General features: G+C 43.2%; 1 protein-coding gene and 1 long non-coding RNA gene across 22 annotated transcripts in view; one reads left to right on the top strand and one right to left on the bottom strand.

Moving 5' to 3' along the window:
- The window catches only part of nbeaa (neurobeachin a), a 90,957-nt gene extending 82,250 nt beyond the window's left edge, over positions 1-8,707 (bottom strand). For all 21 annotated transcript variants that reach the window (XM_069146266.1, XM_069146250.1, XM_069146256.1 and 18 more), the window contains exon 1: positions 8,378-8,707. In XM_069146266.1, the coding sequence (XP_069002367.1) occupies positions 8,378-8,698 (321 nt within the window). In that variant the 5' untranslated portion in view covers positions 8,699-8,707. The remainder of the gene's footprint in view (positions 1-8,377) is intronic.
- Positions 8,708-8,731: 24 nt separating this feature from the next.
- Positions 8,732-13,708, top strand: LOC138196331 (uncharacterized). The gene is made up of 3 exons (XR_011178125.1): positions 8,732-8,816; positions 8,987-11,386; positions 12,611-13,708. It is a non-coding gene; the product is annotated as an uncharacterized lncRNA (long non-coding RNA).
- The last annotated feature ends 401 nt before the right edge of the window (positions 13,709-14,109 follow it).

Below are 14,109 nucleotides of genomic sequence, written 5' to 3'. Positions count from 1 at the left end.
ATCAGGCCCAGGAAAATAACATAAAAATAATTAATCAAATTAGACTTTAATAGTCAATTTATGGTTTTAGATATTCAATAACAATTACAATTAACAGCTGGTTACAGTTTTACAAATAAAGAGACACTTGTTTTTCTTTGGTTCACATCATTATACAGTCTAATGAGTCAATTGTAAGCATGCATGATTATGGACTCATCACCTTTTTATTCTACTTCCTTACACATTCTGGGCTATAAATTATTACCAGGACTCAATGTTTAAAGTTTTTATAACAAAAAACTACCTCCGATTTAAAAAAAATAAAGCCTGAGGAAAAAAATACATTAATGTTACACCGGTCTACGTGAAAATTACCAATATATAGTTTATTTTTATTTGTATGACTCAAATGCTGGTTTGTCCGCAGCATGACTGACAACTCTTTGAACCCAATGTGTTGATGGGAATCTCTTTTCTATTAGTCAAAGTATATTCCGATCAGACCTCCCCACCAGAGGACCTGTTAATTGTACTGAATTTAAACTCAAGTCTCATATTAAAACACCCTGGCATTTTTTCTTAAATCAATAAAACTTGAATTGATTAATATATCTATTACAAATTCAATCAAAAAAATAATTAAGTCCGATAATGAAAGCCTCAAAGCATATAGCAAACAGGCAATGTGAAGATTTGATTTAACTACAGTGATTAAATTTATAGTTGAGCTGGTGATAAACATATGCTTTCATTTTTAATAATAACAGGTCAGCGCAATTCTTTTATAATAGGTTTCTGATGACAGTTTCTGTGTTAATGCAAACTGTATCATTACAGCACAATTACAAAAGACCCTATAATATTCAGCGTTGTGTCAGAGGTCAGAAATACAGCACAGAATATCCTACATGATGATTTAAAGCTTCAAAGAGCCCACGCAGCCATCGCACTACTCAGTTCTACAATTCATTTGTGTCAGTCTTTCAAAAGTGAAAGCAGATCCTTATGTAATCTCCCTCTGTCCTTCTCCTCACTTCTACATCCACATTTCTACATCCACACTTCTACATCCACACTTCTACATCCACACTTACAAAAGCCGAACTCCAGTAGTTAAGAGGTGATGGCAGACTTACGATTATCAACTGACAAGTCTCCCCCCCAGACTTGCTTAGCTCAAAATGTGGAAAAGATGAGTGGAAGAAGGAAGTGTGTGGAGGGAAAGGAAGCGGAGAGGGATGGCACTGCAGACAGCTCCATTACCTTCTCACAATAGGGATCATCCACATTCATCCACCCGCCGTTTCACCCAGCCAGGGAGTCGGGGAGCGAGGGACGAGATTACACCGAGGAGTTAGGGGGATGGATGTGCTTAAAGGAGGTAAAGGGTGAAGATGGAAGGAAGCGGCAGAGAAGTCACAAAAGGTGTCGTTAAGCGAGGACGGGACATTTTTTTTTTTTTTTTTTTTTTTTTTCTTTTCGTCTTTGTTCTTCCCGTTCCCAGAGGGTGTCCTCACCCAAAAATCTTACAAGGCTTATCCCTGGAAAAATCCCAACATCTAGAAATAGCAGCTAATGCAGGATGAGGAGGAATTTAGAGAAGTGAAGCATAATTGAGGTGAGTGGTTTAGCCTGGTTGCCTCTTACGCACGCATACAAATCAGACCAGTGACAATTTAACACAAATCGTGTTACAATTCAACTCAAAAAGACCAAAAGAGAAATGATAATAAAAAAAGATTCATTTGTTGTCCAGTAAGCGGATTTGGGAGTGACAAGGTTGGTTGTCTAAGGGACAGTTTGACATTTATATTTGTCTACAACGCATCAAAGTGTGGAAGCTGTACCTGCAGACCTTGCTTTTAAAGAAGACTGCTAACCATGCTAACAAGACAGTACAAGCTAATCCCGCGATGTGACAAGTGACTGTGAAGAAAAATGGCCAATTAAAGCCCCAAAATGTCACGGCAATCTCGAACAGGTTTTGTGCTTTGTACAAAAACTGTACAAACTCTCCCGCTCACTCACGCCCAAAGGACTCCTTCTGTATTTCACTCCTCTACCGCAAGGAACAGAGGAGAAGGGAGAGCCGTGATACCCACAGTGTGATGAGGCTCCACAGGGGGCCTGAAACTCATCAAACCCCCACAGAACACCATACAGGTGTACCCCATGTTACACTCAAAGACGAACAGAGCACCTGAAGGACAATCACAGACTTTTCGACATGCCCTCTCACTCTCTCTGAATCCTTCTCATCATTTTTCTTCCTTTCGTTTGCCATCTTTCTCCATCGATCGCTCATTCTCCAGTAAAGATCAGCATGCTTCCCACATCATCTTCCTCCTCCTGTCTTTCTCTCTGGCTCATGCGAGGGTCAGGACAACCCAGCTGTGTGATAGATAGCAAAAGTCATTCATGACCTTGCAGTAGAAGCCACACCCTCTGTCCTCCACAGACACACAGCATGCATGTGTGTTTGAGAGAGGGAGAAACAGGCCAAGTGTGTGTGTGTGTGTGTGTGTGTGTGTGTGTGCGTGTGTGTGTGCGTGTGTGTGTGTGTGTGTGCGCGCGTGTGTGCGTACTCATGCAGTTAAAGTGGTAGGTCACCCCATGTAAATTTTTTTTACTTCTGTCCCTCGGGTCGGGACCAGCACTGTAGCCACCGTTAGCTAACGTTGCTCACTGGCCGTGAACACCAGGCACCAGCTGACGAAGCTTCTCTGCAGCATCACACCAGCTAATCTTTCCCAAAAAATAATGCCAAATATCAACAAGGATAACAAAATGTGCATCCTCTTCCCGAGATATTTTTGCGTCGAAATTCGAGGGTTCGTGCAGATTAGTCTGTTAATTAGCGATTTGACCGACAGAAAAATAATTTGCAACCGTTTTCATATTCATTACATTTGTTTGTTTTTTTAGTTTCAGCTTCTCAGTTGGGATGATTTGTAGCTTTTTTTTTTTTTTTTTTCTGTGACGGTAAAATAAATGTATTTTTTTTGGACTGTTGTTTGGACAATGTTTGAAAATGTTGGACAATATTTTTTTTTTCTAATTCAAAGGAGATAAAGTAGCACCGCTAATATGCTGTCCGTATACACAAAAAGTAAAACAGGGTGACATGTAGCATAAAATTGTTCCCTCCACTATTCTACAGTCTGATACTGTTTAACATGTACTACATGAATTTACAGAAAAAGGTAACACTGCTTTGACAGAAACCAGGTGGGATTATCATTATCAATTATTCTGTTGACTATTTTCTTAATCAATTGAATAGACTTTATGTCTATAAAACGTAAAAACTATAATAGAAATAGTGAATAAAGTTAACATTTTAAGCCCCAAAGTTTAAAGATATTCAATTAAATGACAAAGAAAAGTTTCAAATCCTTGACGAGCTGGAACCTGAAATATTTCATTTGAAAAAAAAGGTTAACAGATCCCTGGTCCTAGTTTCACCACTAATGACAGTGCTATGTGACATTGAGCCTGTCATCTTGACTGAGGTCGTATTAGTCAATAACCACAACATGAAGGCAATCACAATTCACTTGAAATAACATATTTTCAAGCTATGATGATATTTAACAGGACAATAATTGTGCACTATAGCTACACTAAAAACATTGTGGGACATAAGTGCTACTTGGAAATTACACTACTCAATGTGAACTCAATTGTAACTTTTAAATAAACATGTGTTGTGTTCATGCAAGAGTCCATTTTAACCATGCTGGCAAGGTCAAACATTATTTATTCAACAACTTAAGTGTATTAGTGGTTGTTAAGAGACTCATCTGCATGGCTGGGCAAGCACACGATGACGCATTGTGATTCCCTGCATGGCGATGCAAGCAGATTAGAGTGCTCCAGGGAAACAGTTAGCCTAAGTCTGTAGCCACAGGCCAGGTCTGCAAAACGTTTCAATTAAACTGAGTTTTGTACTGATGTTTCCAACCACCTCAAGGCAAAATAACATGCCGTTTTTTAAAAGTGGGTGACCTGGTCCTTTGGAGGTATAAATCGGCATCCGTGCCACTGCACTCCAGACACAGCCGAGCAGTGTTGAACTCATCACAAAACACAGGAACTCTTTTCTAATGCTATACTCATTTTAACTCACCTCATCTTCCTTTAACTGTTTTTTGGTCTTCGGTATCCTTCAGAAAAGGGAAACTAAATCAGTGGTTTGCTATGTGTGCAAATGATTGTGTGTCTGTGTTCAAAGCTCCGTGTAAACATGTGAACATCTGAGGGAGTATATTTTTTTTTGGGCCTTTGTGTGTGTGTGTGTGTCAGACTCCGTGTGCTGTGCGGACTCTGACTCTGCTTGCTGTGGACTTGGTATCAGGTGACCTTGGTGAGTGTGGAGTGTGTGGACAAGGATAATGAGACATTTGCTAACAGAGATGACTCCGTGGGACCGCTGAAGGGGCTCAGGTGGTGATTGACACTGGCAGAACATATTGCATCCGACCAAGGAGGATGTTGAACGAGAGGATGAAAAGCAAAGAACGGGCATGGAGACTAAGAGCGAGCCGTAGTGTGTCACCAATCATTTTCTATGCCAGACAAACACGGCGTTTTGATCCCAAAAAAAGTATTACAACGAGATAAAACTGCCTATAAATAAGCTCAGCTGGTGTTGCACTCAAGCAGAGGGACTGACAGCGCTGCCTGTAGATGCATTTGAAATATATATTTCAATTCCTCGAATAAATGACAGACAGACAGACAGACAGACACATAGATAGATAGATAGATAGATAGATAGATAGATAGATAGATAGATAGATAGATAGAGAGAGAGAGAGAGAGAGAGAGAGAGAGAGAGAGAGAGAGAGAGAGAGAGACAGACAGACAGACAGACAGACAGACAGACAGACAGACAGACAGACAGACAGATAGATAGATAGATAGATAGATAGATAGATAGATAGATAGATAGATAGATAGATAGATAGATCACATGTCAACAAGCATTGCTCCTCACCTGCCTTCCTCTCCAAAATAACCACCATCAAGGCATATCAACACAAATAACTAGACTCTGTTGCAGAAGTTGCTGACCATCAACTACAAAAATGTAAGGTTTCAATCCACAAAACTAAGTGCAGTGAATGGGAAAGAAAGCAATGTCTTCTGAAAAGATGGCACAACCAGTAAATGGATCCATCACCACACCTTATCCTGTCCTGTAGAGTGTCATGTGTAATAGAGGCGCAGAAGCTTCTTGGCCTGTCACCACAAAAGTAGTGCATCGCCAGCTGAATATGTCCAGGTCAAACCAAAGAGCGATTTCATCGTCCTGCTCAAGCCGAGCCCTGAAAATGTAAAACTCCTCAGTAATTCTCGAGAAAACAAGCAAAGATTAAAGCAATATTTGAAAAAATAAATCTGCTTCCGCTCCCCTGCCCTATTAATCATCTCATGGCCCATCAGATTTGTCTCGCGTCCCCGTGAAAGGACCGAAAGTTTTAGGCTGAGAATCACTGATGTGTTAAATCGACGTCTTCACGTACATCAATATACTTACACGTACAGACAGGTGGCAAATTGAAGAAAGATGCTGCATAAATGAGAAGAGAAACATAACCACCGCAGATGCTTCCACTTCCATGCTTACTGAAGAATGAGACTGTATGAATCACATACTATGGCCTTCAAAGTCACCACATCTCAACCCAACTAAACCCCCTATGGATGTGTATACACAAACCAAGTCAATTTACTGAAGAGCTCACAACAATACAGTTGTACTATAGCGTGCACCCTCTTCACTTATTCAGTGCTCGGTGATGACAGTATCAGCACATACTAGGAGACAGATAGAATAAGATAGAGAGAAATGCTGTGCGAGAAGTCCGGAAGTGGGAAGCAACACCAGGTGGTCGAGCGTCTGGATGCAGGCAGTCAAAGAGCAGTGTTGCCTTGACAACTGTGATGCCTTGTTGATGATAATAGCTGAGCACCCCACACACGTAATATATATGTATCTGACTGTGTGCGCTGCCTGTGCGTTGTGGCATTTTATTCAAAAATGATAATATTACAATATTTGAAACATTAACTTGCTCGCATGTTCTTGGCTAAACAAGGCAGCAGTGCACCATTGTGGCCCACGTTGATTTGAATTGCCATCTCTCTCCTCTCCCCCCTCTTTCTTTTCTCAAGTTCATCTCTAGCCAAAGGCCAGCATTTCGTCGTATAGAACAGGGAGCATATCTGATACAGCAGACAAGCCATCTGTTCACCCAAGCCGCAGTGGGATCTGATCAATACAACCACGGTGGACGGAGAATGTGGCTGCTGTGGTCTCCCACATTGACTGGAATAATGGATCAGCTTTTGGGTCACAGTGGACTCATTGTACCAGCAGCATGACCGCTGAGGTCTCCTGCCTCCACACCTCTTTGTTTCAACTCTTTTAATTAAGGAGCTGGGCAACAGAATTCCCTAACAGGCTTAGCTATTGGCAGCCTTGCAACCAGAACTGATTGTTCAATTCAGGATTTAGCAAGTAGAGCTTTGGTATGACCAACGCATACTGCTTTAATTTGTCAGTCCTTGTGTGTGTGTGTTAATGCATCGAAGGCACATTCACACACAAACACGCTGGCCTAAAAGCAGGTATTTACATAAAATACAGCGCAGTGCATTTCAGTTGAATGCTCTGATGAGCTTTCACTGATCTGATGTGGACCAATCCAGCGTCCTTTCCCCTTCCGCTGCATCAGCTGGTGATTTCTGAGCACATAGCCACTGCAGCATCCTACTACCTCCTCCTCCTCCTCCTCCTCCTCCTCCTCCTCCACTCTCTCTTCTCCTCCCCCACCCTCCCTCAACTCCTCTCCACCTGCTTTTAAATGCATGGCGCTGCCCTGCCGAGCCAGTGCATGCAGGCAGCATCCCTCCTCTCCAGAGTAAAGGAGGAGGCCGTGGAACAGGATGGATGGTTATCAGCCTGTTCAACCCGGGGGTTGTAAGAGAGGGAGACAAGACTGAAGTGAGCTAGAAAAGCCCCTGTGCTCTTCCCTGTAGTAGCCTACCAATAATCGACAATCTGACTGAGAAGAAAATGGTTTAGCCCAGCTGTACACTGTCCTGCTCTAAGCACCCAGTGAGTAAATAGGCCAACAGCTCCACAAAACCCTGAAACAGTCCACATCAAGAAACACTGCAGTGAAATCACGTTCAAAATTATGTCTATATCATTCTACTTCTCCCTCAAAAGAACATCAATAATGATCAGAACCCTCTTTTTAATGGCAGATGCATGTAATATCATGCAGTACACGCCATCGCCTGATGCTGGAGGAGGGAAAACAGCCAACATACACGTCCTATACCTTCCTGGAGCATTAGTCGTCCAGACCTACGTCTGCTGTACATTTTGCTCATCTTTTTCGTAACGGTACACACCAGTCATGTCAACCCCCCCCCTCCCCCCCCAGCTCAGATATTAAATCCTCTGCTCTGCTGTATATAGTAGGCCCGGCACCGCCGACACAACCTCTGATTGAGGGGTAGAGATGAAGGGGGTGGGTTGGGGGTGGAGGGGGAGGGGGGCATATATCTGCTCCATAAATAATCGGTGTTTGAAGCCCAGTAATATGAACCACTAACCGCTTCAGAGCGACCTATACATCACTCCTTTGCGCACAGGATGCGGGGCCCTGCCTTCAACAATAGGCCCGTGCATAATTTTGAGCCATTCTCCTACACACATATGTCGATGGGTAGCATAATGCTAGTCGGCCTTTGTCCGCGTTTGGATCAGTTTGTTTCGGTGCTGGCTGACAGACAGACAGACAGACAGACGTGCGCACCTGCAGGATTTCGCTCTAAAGGGAAGCGAAACGATGTCTTTTGGGTCCCGGTGTTGTGCGCAACATCGTAACCCTTCGCCGGTCGTTACAACCTGCCTATGCATCACTTCAGGGTACACGTCGGGGTCAGGAGAATAGCCTGCAAACACTTCCCACCATCCACTCCAAGTCTGACTGCAAATGTCGTTTCCTTGTTGTGCCGCGAACGGGTCATTTGGTCAACAATGGCTGGGTGATTAAGCTACCCTCAATGCCTTGGTGGGGTCACATGCTTCATTCAGCTCCTCTAAGCTTCACAATAATACAGCTTTATTTATTCCACAATATGCAGTCTCGTGCAAGCTCCTTTTTTTTTTTTTTAATCTACAGAAATTTAAAAAAAAAAAAAAATACACATCCATCTCCCGAACAAACAAATGACATCATCCCCCGAAAACCACACAACCAGGGGAGTGAAGCATCGTAAATAAAACATAGCGGGTTAGGGCGCAGTGATTCTACTCGGTTCTATGGCTTCCTTTCTGTGTTTTCCAGCACTGCTCGGTCCTGCTTCCACTCACCAGGTTCAGCACCGTCTCCACGATGTCCCTGTTGCTAACCTCTCCGACCTGGATCAGGCCCACCAGCACGGCGAATTTCATCTGGATATTCCTGATCGGAACAGCGGGGTTGATCACCCCGGCCGGGAGAACCATAGAGCCGGCTGCAGACACCATCCTTTCCCCGGTGGAGCCGGAGCCAGCGCCCGCGGCGACCTGCTGCTGCTGCTGCTGCTGCTGCTGCCCGGCGGAGGAGCCCGGCGGCGGGTGGGAGTCTCGGTCTGTGTCCGTGAGCGAAGAAGCGGAGCCCGGTGGTGCTGAAACCGGCTTCTCGCTCGACATTTCCCCTTGGAAACAGGGAGGAGAGGAGCGGTCGCCGCTGTCTCTCACACCTGCTCTACAAGCTCGGGCGTCTGCTGCTGCCGTTGCACAAACAACATCCACTGCGCAGGAAAAACAAGTGGGAGCGGTGTTTTTAAAAAAAAAAAAAAAATCCTCTGAATTCCACCCTATCCTCCTGAAAATGTGTAGGGATTCATAGGGCTAGAAAAAAAGGATGGAGGCTTGACAGAATGGTAACCTACGCTTCTCTCTCCTCTTTCGGTCTCTCTCTCTCTCTCTCATTGGCAGGTTGCAGTCAGTGCGGTCGTCGAGGAGACAGCGCCATGTTGACGCCCCCTGTCTGCGGTAGCGCGCTTTAGCCACGCATGCGCGCTTGTGGACTTTCTGGGAGGGTGCTGAAGCGGAATAACATGAAGCCCATCCATGCATGGGTTCATACAGAGCACAGCACCGCTGAAACGACTGGTTATTATTGTTGTTTTTTTTTGTTATCCAATACGTTTGTCGTTTGCTTTTTTTTTTTTTTATATTTGAATGGTACCGACGGTGCAAATGAAGCCTTGAATAAAGGGTTTTTAAAAAGAAAAAGTAGCAATAAATAGTTCTACAGATGGCCAGCCTACATTTTGGGTGCACTGCAGGGGCATTTCAGATGGAGTTCACGCAGATGTGTGTGTCTGGTTTCCAGACCGAGGCTGTTTATATATTCAGAAGACATCCGTCTGACCCACTTATCACTGCCCCCAGTTTAACTCCGGCAGCTTTGTTTCCTCATTAACCATCCCAGGATTGCTCTCTTGACACTCATCTCTTCTTGCACGATATTCGCCTGTCCCCTCTTCTCTCCCCAGTGTTCTCAACTTTCTTCCATTTCCTGCAATTATTTGTAACTTTTGCACACAAATTCTCACCTCGCCACCTCTCCTCTGTATCCTTTTAGTGCCTTCTGGTTGCCATCATCCCCAGCAATAATATAGTAGCCTATAACTGCTCTCATGTCTTATAATATCTTATAATTTTTTTCCTTCAGGCTGAAAACCACCAGCCAATACAGTATGTGCAAATGGTTGCTGTATATCTGCGTTTACAAGCTCATATGACTTAAATCTGGACGATGCAATGTCAAACATGTCTGGATGTTGTTTTTTTAGCAGTTTGTTTAGGTCATGCATTCATTTGAGTCTCACAGGTTGAGCCAGAGTCTCTCTCTCTTTCACACAAAAACACACCTACAGTATCCTGTGGTGGATGCACAGACCATGGCTGCTGGTTCACTACCTGTGAGCGTACATAAGCCTGTTTCACAGTCCATGTGTTCTTCCAACAGGGCACATCTGCTGGATAGGATTTCCATTAACACGGCAGCCATAGAGGCTGATTCGTTCCTCTGTCTGTGCATATCTGTGTGTGTCTAAGTGTGTTTTCAGACTGGCAGTGATGTCTCATGGATGTCTCGCCTCTTATTTCCTTTAAATGCTGTCCGTTGACAGCGGTGACAAGCTGGGGGTTTGTTTATCTATATGTGTGTGTGCGTGTGTGTGTGTGTGTGTGTGTGTGTCTCTGATTTTGTGCACGTTAGATCGTTAGCAAATTTTACAGATGAGCAGAGGCCATCTAGTTTTTTTTTCCCCACGACCCAATCTTCAGCACAAAGGAAATGAAGGAGACAATCGCACACACTCTGTCAACCGCACAACCCCAGCTGTTACACACTTCCCTCACTCAAGAGAAGCAATTTCTCAAACTAACACATGCTATCTAGCTCTCGGACATGCACACACTTAGGTTCACACACACACACACACACACACACACACACACACACACACACACACACACACACACTACACAACCACAGTGGCAGGCTCTTACACACACAAACACACTCCTCTTTGTTTTCAGACAAAGGCTTGCTTCTGCAGCTTTGTCATGATTCCACAAAAGACTTCTTTGGGAGAAAGAGAGGTCTTAACAGGGATCTGGTTGGTGATTGGGTAAAAGCATTAACATTGTTCTCCTCCTCTCCCTCTCTATCTCTCCTCCACCTCATGTCTTTCTCTCCCTCCCCTCACCTCCAACAGAGGTGCAGTACTTGCGGGCAGGCAGTTATTTTCCTCTCTGTTCCAGCGCACCTTTAGATGTGTGGAGGTAGTGCCTGCGTCCTGTGTGGGCTGATGATCAGAGTGCTGGCGCTTTGGAGGGGATTGGGATGCAGAGAGGATCAGGCAGAGAGCGTGCAGCAGAGGTGACGTCTGTCAGAACAGGTTTGATCGGCGCATCCTGGAGAAAATACGGTTTGATCGTTATGAATTTTGTTTACTGTGCAATGGTTTGGTTGAATTTGGTATGACAAGGACCCACTATCTGAAGTTCTCATTTAAATGACTCCTAATTCAAACAAGGCCTATAAGAAAGAGACACCACAATTTTCAGTGTCAGGAGGATGGAATTTAAGATGTAATTTTGTCTTTTGTGTTTCCTTCTCGCTCTGCTATTAGGGGTAATTGAAAAACAGACTTGTTGATGTATACAGGGATACCTCAGACAGTTACAAAAGCACAGGTAATAACTTCTTGTTTTTTACAGACAGCTGTGAGTCACTATCAAGATGGCTGTGCGTGGGCGTGTGTCCATGTGCGCTCTTATGTGCATATCCATATATGTGAGCGCGTGATCGAGATGGAGGAGGTAAGGAAACTGATTACAGAGCTTCCGCAACACAGCAACTTTCTGACACTTTCTCATTTGTCAGTTTTGTAATTTTATATGATTTCTGTGAATCAATCAATTTATAATTCAGTTTTCCCCTCAAACATTTGGTGAGAAAAAGCTTTTCTTTTCTGCTGTTAAGTTCATTTTTCTCTGTTTATTATTGCTTTTTAAATAATGAAGCACATGCAAAACCGTGTGGTTTTAAACAAGCAATATTTTCTTTGCAGCCATATGTTCTGCCATTCGTAATTTTTTTTCTATAAAAAAAATATTATGCCAATGGGGTCTGTATATTGAAGATTGGAAGAATAAATCAATTCACTGCACAGAAATTGAGGAAATGACATTCTTGAAAGCAGCTGAAACAGGATTTGTGTGAAAACCAGATATGACAGTCTCTCCTGGCAGTTCTTTACACTTGTTTGCTGAAAATAAGGCTGAGCAACAGATCTTTTTCATGGCAGACATTCTTGTCATAGCAGGAAAAGCACCGGTGAGGCTAATTTGTTTTTAACAATAGCTCAGTATTTCCACTTAGCCAATACAGTGAGCTGGACTGGACAATATAAGGACCCCAGAACTGGTTCACCAAAATGGAGCGCAGACATTCTTTATATTATTAGTAGACCTGTGCTTGTCCTGCTGTGATGAGCCAAAATATCTGCCGTGAGATGGGTCTGCAGGCTAAAACACTTTAAGTCCACATTCTAATGGCATTAGACACGATTTTCTTAATGGCTCCTTTACTTAGATGCTCTGCAATCTTGGGACTAAATACTTTCACCCAGCAGGTTACGTCCCCCGACGCATTCACCCAGTTGCTCTAAAACAGGCAGAAGACAATCCTCAGAGGACACCACAAAGTAGCTTATTCAGGTTTTAAAGATAAAAGAGTGCCTTGGTATCATTCTGAAGGAAAGAGCGTACGGACAAAAGAAGTCCTCCTGCTCAAATCTCATAACCTCAATATTGGTCATTGTCATGTTTTAAGGATTAAATGCTCCTCTGTGGGTTAAGAAGATTAGACCATCTTTCCTCTTATGAATCCCTTTCAAAACTCTCTCCTGCATGAACTCAGACGTCTGCAGTGTGATGAAGGAACAAATTGGAGATAAAGGATATTTAACAAAATGTTCCAATAGCGAATATATTTTAAACATACACACTATGCTACAGTTAGGTCTTTTTCATTGTCTAAAGGGCGAGAGGAATCGGTGTGTTATACCTGCTTTGGTGTGGAAAGCTATCACAGGGAATGAAGGAAGGCGCTTCTTTGACAGGGGTCACGCCGTGGGATCAAGGACTCGGCTCTTTGACTGCGTTGGAACACGGAGACCTGAACTGTGGCCTTTTGCCATGAATAACGCAACTGAGAATAAATAGATTTGATGGAAAGGCTATAGCTCAATATGTAGCCCTGAACACTTGAGTTTACAAGGCCAGTTCTGGAAATGTGTACTCCACAGAACAGCGAACAACGGAGAGACACATCTGCTTGTTGGCAGCATCTGCACTTTTGTTGTCGGTGGACGTGACATTGATCAAGAACGGCTGAGTTTCTTCAACCCCGCATGGAGCCTCAACCTCCTGATGAGTCGCATATTATGCGACCAAGCGTTGCTCAAATCCTCAAAACTTTATTAAAAATTCTCCTCAAGATCTCAAGCGTTTCAAAGATGTCACATCTGTCATGCTGAATTACTGGTGAACGTACAGAACCAGAGGCACAAAAGAACCAGAATTACCATGGGGATGGTATAGCCTTGAAAGAAATGCATATTGGATTTGGACATTTTACAGTGGAATACAACACTACTCATGACTGACATTGTTGAACAGGGTGAGAGATGTGTTCTAGTATAGTGAAAATTAGGAAAATATAGGGAAAGAGTTATCGTGCGTTCAGGCAACTGGCATTTGGAAAAGTTCCTATTTGGAGTTACTTACATGAGGCCAACAAACAGGCAACATGACCACCCTAGGAAGTCTGCCCTTTTTCTGCTGCCAAAATGCAGAAAAGTGACAACTTCACTATCATCCATATAAACCAACACAAGGATGAACTAAAGCTCAGGAGGTAAAAATTATTTGTATATATATTTTTCCCTGTTTTTGGAGCAACTCTATTTTTTCCTCATAAAAAAATGCTGCGATGTCAAGTGACATCAAACCTACTTCTCAGAGTCTTAAAAACTCCCATTTTCCTGGTGGGATGTAGTTTGACAAACATTGAAGTTTTGTCTCCTTCTCTCCCTCCCTTTCTGCTACGTAGCCATGATGACAATCACCAAGGGTGAAAAGTGGTTCCATGCTCAAATTTTTGACTGTTAAGATTACACCACCCAGTACAAAAATGTCACCATACTTGTCAGTGTGAATGCACTTAGGCACTCAAAATAGCAGGTGTAAGTGTGCAAATTGAGACTCAGCCCGTGAGTGTGTACACAAAGTGCAAAGTGGGAGGTAATAGCTGCAGGCACCTGGTGTGACCTGTCAGCAAGCAGTAATGTTCTATGAATTCAAAAGAAGATTGGTTTGATGCAACTATAATCAATGCTTTGTATAAGAGCAATGCATCACATTACAATGTGAAAACAATGTGACAATGTAAAAGGGAAGTGCTTGTAATGACAAACCTACAGAGAATTATTTCAGATCTCTGGCTTTATGGAGCCTTTTAGTTTCTGTTCATCGTTTGG

This window comes from Embiotoca jacksoni, unplaced genomic scaffold, assembly GCF_022577435.1.
Source record: "Embiotoca jacksoni isolate LCO1_2020_lvr unplaced genomic scaffold, fEmbJac1.0.p SCAF_13, whole genome shotgun sequence".
Lineage (NCBI taxonomy): Eukaryota > Metazoa > Chordata > Actinopteri > Embiotocidae > Embiotoca > Embiotoca jacksoni.
Note: the sequence above shows the minus strand (reverse complement) of the source record. Positions and strands in the feature narration are given on the sequence as shown.